This window comes from Capsicum annuum, unplaced genomic scaffold (genome assembly GCF_002878395.1).
Source record: "Capsicum annuum cultivar UCD-10X-F1 unplaced genomic scaffold, UCD10Xv1.1 ctg68419, whole genome shotgun sequence".
NCBI lineage: Eukaryota > Viridiplantae > Streptophyta > Magnoliopsida > Solanales > Solanaceae > Capsicum > Capsicum annuum.
Window position 1 is genome coordinate 1 of NW_025877952.1, and position 3,928 is coordinate 3,928.

At 35.8% G+C, this 3,928-nt stretch overlaps 1 protein-coding gene across 1 annotated transcript; it reads left to right on the top strand.

Moving 5' to 3' along the window:
- Positions 1–151: 151 nt before the first annotated feature.
- On the top strand, positions 152–3,850 carry LOC124894031 (protein CHROMATIN REMODELING 25-like; the record flags this gene model as incomplete). The annotated part of the gene is given in 6 exon segments (XM_047404800.1): positions 152–247; positions 741–791; positions 1,386–1,460; positions 1,691–1,777; positions 2,853–2,944; positions 3,035–3,850. Coding segments are annotated over 6 exon segments (558 nt in total), but the record flags the coding sequence as incomplete, so codon positions are not given.
- Positions 3,851–3,928: the final 78 nt, after the last annotated feature.

Genomic DNA, 3,928 nt, shown 5'->3' on the forward strand with positions numbered 1-3,928 from the left:
GGTGTAAAGAGCAGATAAGCTTTTTTATTCTATCATCACTGAAAGCACATCATATCTTTTTTTCTGGGTAAGGAAACATATATTGATTGCCACTCTTTCTCAAAGTATATAAGCATTTACCTTTCAGTGGTTTTGATGCAACTGTTTGTAGACACCAATAATTTGTGGTAGGGAACCCACTGCCACAAAGGAAGAGAAGAAATTAGGATCTGACCGCTCTGCTGAACTAAGTTCCAAAGTTAATCAGGCAAGCTTTCCACTGAAAATTATGCAGTTTCAGAATTTCGGTTTGTCAATTGGTCTATTCTCTGCTCTGGCTAGCAATTCTGCACCCAAAATCCAGTGCAGAAGAAACAGATATAACTGAAATATCACTCTTTGATCCTAGAAGGCTTGAAGCCAGTCCATAATATTTTTGTTATTCTTTTGGAAGCAACAAATTAATTTGTTAAATTCAGGAAGTCCAAAATATTCAGGAAATGAAATACAATCAATTATGTCATCAAATTAGTGCAAATTGGTTTTGATTAGGATCCACTTTGTGGGAATATACTGGTTATGTTTTTGTTGTTGGGGTTTTGATTAGGATATCACTCTCATTGCAGAATTTGATATCTGCCTCTTGTCTAATGCTGCTTGTTAGGGACCTGAAATCTGGCAAATGATCGCATATATGTAATTATTCGAAGTGTTCTTTTGCATACCACTGACAGTCTTTTTCATTTTCTTACGGGTCTCAGTTTATTTTGAGGAGGACAAATGCGTTATTGTCAAACCACCTACCACCAAAGGTATACCTTATCTTTAATTCATTAGATATTGTAACATAGTGTATTATGAAAAGTGTTTAATGTGCTTCATAAGATTTGATATTAGAAGTACAGTGACTTTATCTACTGCACTTTTTGCTACTCTATCAGATCTGTTATTTTGGGAAAATTGTTGTTTGAGCCTTGAGGTACTATTAAGTGATGAGCTACCAAGTTCTGATTTTGGTGTCATGGCAAACTCCTTTGTCTCCTGTATGTTTGTCGGACAAACTTCGGACCAAGTAGAATAGTACTAACCTTTTGTACTCTAACTATTATGTGACTTTTGGATTTTAATACAGCTTTTGACTGTGTTCTCATTCTTATGATGGTAAAGAAACCTTGTCCACCTAACAAATATAGGAATGCAGCAGGCAGTTATTCAGTACGGTAAATATAATAATAAAATCAAATAAAAAGAATGTTACAAGTTATTAAAACAACAAATGAATAAATTAGAAATCAAAAGATTCACCTCAAAAGAGTGTCTACTCATTTATCTAGATAATAATAATATTTTGGTAAGCATTTTGATCACTCTGAAGGTTCTGAATGATTGCATCCTTTACACTGCAGATAATTGAAGTTGTTTGTTGCAAGCTGACACCACTCCAGTCAGAGCTGTACAATCATTTTATACATTCAAAAAATGTAAAATTCTCATTTTGCTAGCTTTTTGTCATATGAAGTATTTATATCATTTAGGTGGCATTAGAAGTACTATGACTTTATCTGCCACAAACAAAGCTTTGGGGTAAGGTCTGTGTACACAATACCTTCCCTAGAACTCACTTGTGGGACTACACTGGTTATGTTGTTTATTTATTAGCTGGCTTCTTGGATAATCTAGTTTGCTTTTGTTCTACCACTACCAAGTACAGGTGAAACAAGCTATCGCTGAAGAAGCAAAACAGTCAAAAATCTTAGCTTACATAACAGCTCTGAAGAAGCTTTGCAATCATCCGAAGGTGAGCTATCATTCTCTCATAGTTCTTCAAGTCTATTCATAAGTAACAACTATTCTGCTTAGTTTCTGAACTGGAAAGTATACCAGGTATTGAGTCTTCTTTTAAGATACCAGCAAGGTTACTCGTTTTTTTTCTTGTGCAATGTTTGAGGTTTTCTGTATTTTAACTCCATTATATATGTTAAATAGTTTCCCCTACTTTGTCTTAAGTTTCATATTTTGATGGAACACAAAACAGATGAAAGTAAGAGAAAACTGATACTTATAAGATGTACCTTAAATCATTTTTTTAATGTTGATACCTTGAAAATTTACCTGAAACTATTGCTTCATGTTGATACCTTGTCAATATATCTGAAAATATTGCTTTATACAAAATAGGTGTTAAGAGCTTTTTACACTTCGCAAGATAGTGGTGACGTTAATGGTGGTCTGCTTTATACTAATTCTTTATGATTGGAAACTTTGGAAAGAAAGAACTCTTGAATTGTCCTTGCTTTACCTTGTTACAGATTTTCCTTATTACTGTCATATGATAACAGAGTTGTAATCTCAAATAGGAGGTAAGAAATTTCTTATCCAACATAGCAAAGACATAATCCATTTTGTTCAATTTTCAAAGTTAATGAACAATGCTTGCAGGAACCTCAATAAAATGAATTATCTTGAGGATTTGAATTTGGGAGATCAAAAATTTTAGGATAGTTCTTGTTGTTAACTTTCTCCTTTTGATATCAAAGAAAGTTCCTGTGAGCTTCTGGCCCAACTCACAGTTTAGAAACTCTGGGGAGCATGAGTTTGCCCCTCCACCCTCCTCCCAATTAAATACTAGGCTTTGTTTGTGGCAGTGTTCGAACTCGTGACATGTACGTAATCCCCACATCATGTGCTTTGTCCTTACCACGGAACCAAAGCCCTGGGGACCCACCTCTCTTGTGTTAACTTGTTACTGCTTTTCCTTATGACTTTCATAGCACCAGAAAATGCCAAAAATTCCTAACCTTGATATTATCCATCTTGTGTTCATTCAATTTGCTAGTAACAAACTAGTGCTTACTAATGTCAAATATATGAAGCTGATATACGACACGATACGAAGTGGAAGTCCAGGGACATCTGGTTTTGAGGACTGCATCCGCTTTTTCCCTCCAGAAATGTTTTCTGGAAGGTAAGCTGTTTTAGCCAATTGTCTTTCTGAAAATCGTCTTCAACTTAACTTTGTCCAAATAAATAAATGGCCTTACTAATTATCTGCTAGGTGTTGCTCATGGACTGGTGGAGCTGGGTTGTGGGTTGAACTGTCAGGGAAAATGAATGTCTTAGCCCGACTTCTGGCTCAACTTCATCAGAAAACAGATGATAGGATTGTTTTGGTTTCCAACTACACACAGGTACCGAAGAGTAACTATAGTTAACAGAATCTGAAGTGTGAAATACAAGTTTTGTATGTTACATGTGTTAGTTTTCTTCGATTTGGATGTTCTAGTTTGCTCTGGCTTTAATTTCAAGTTCTGAGTCTCTTAGACCTCGTAGCATCATCTGGGACAGGACTCCAAATTTTTCTCCAACATGAATCTCTTTTTGCTGGATGCTGGTGTAGAATTATGATTTCTTGGCCTGTGATCACAATTATGAATTAATAATTTCAAACGGTAAGTAGTATGCTGAGATAGTAAAAGTGCATTCTATGTTTTATCTGATGTGTGCAGGGGGAAGGATTTGGGGTGGCTTAAAACCAGAATTTTAATTTAATAATGGACCTATTGAGATTCAGCAAAACATTTATACTGGCTAAAAGTGTTATGAATATTTTGGTTGGCTCTGTCAGGACACCGTTAGAAGAGAACCGGAAGATAGTTATTGGCAGTGGTTTCGTAGTCATCACCTCTGTTTGACTATAATATCAATATTTAGCCAATCCTAGGAGTGGCACTTCCTGTTTTTTTGCAGCATAATACATAAGCATGTCCTTTAACTTGGCCTCAACTCGCATCTACGCCCTCCAACTTTGGATGTGCACAAGTAGGCACTTAAATTTGCATAAAGTTGAACAAGTAGACACACACGTCCTATGTCGCATCAACGTGACAATCTCATGTGAATTGCCACGTAGATGCCACGTATGACGTGTGTGTCTATTTGTTCAGCTTTA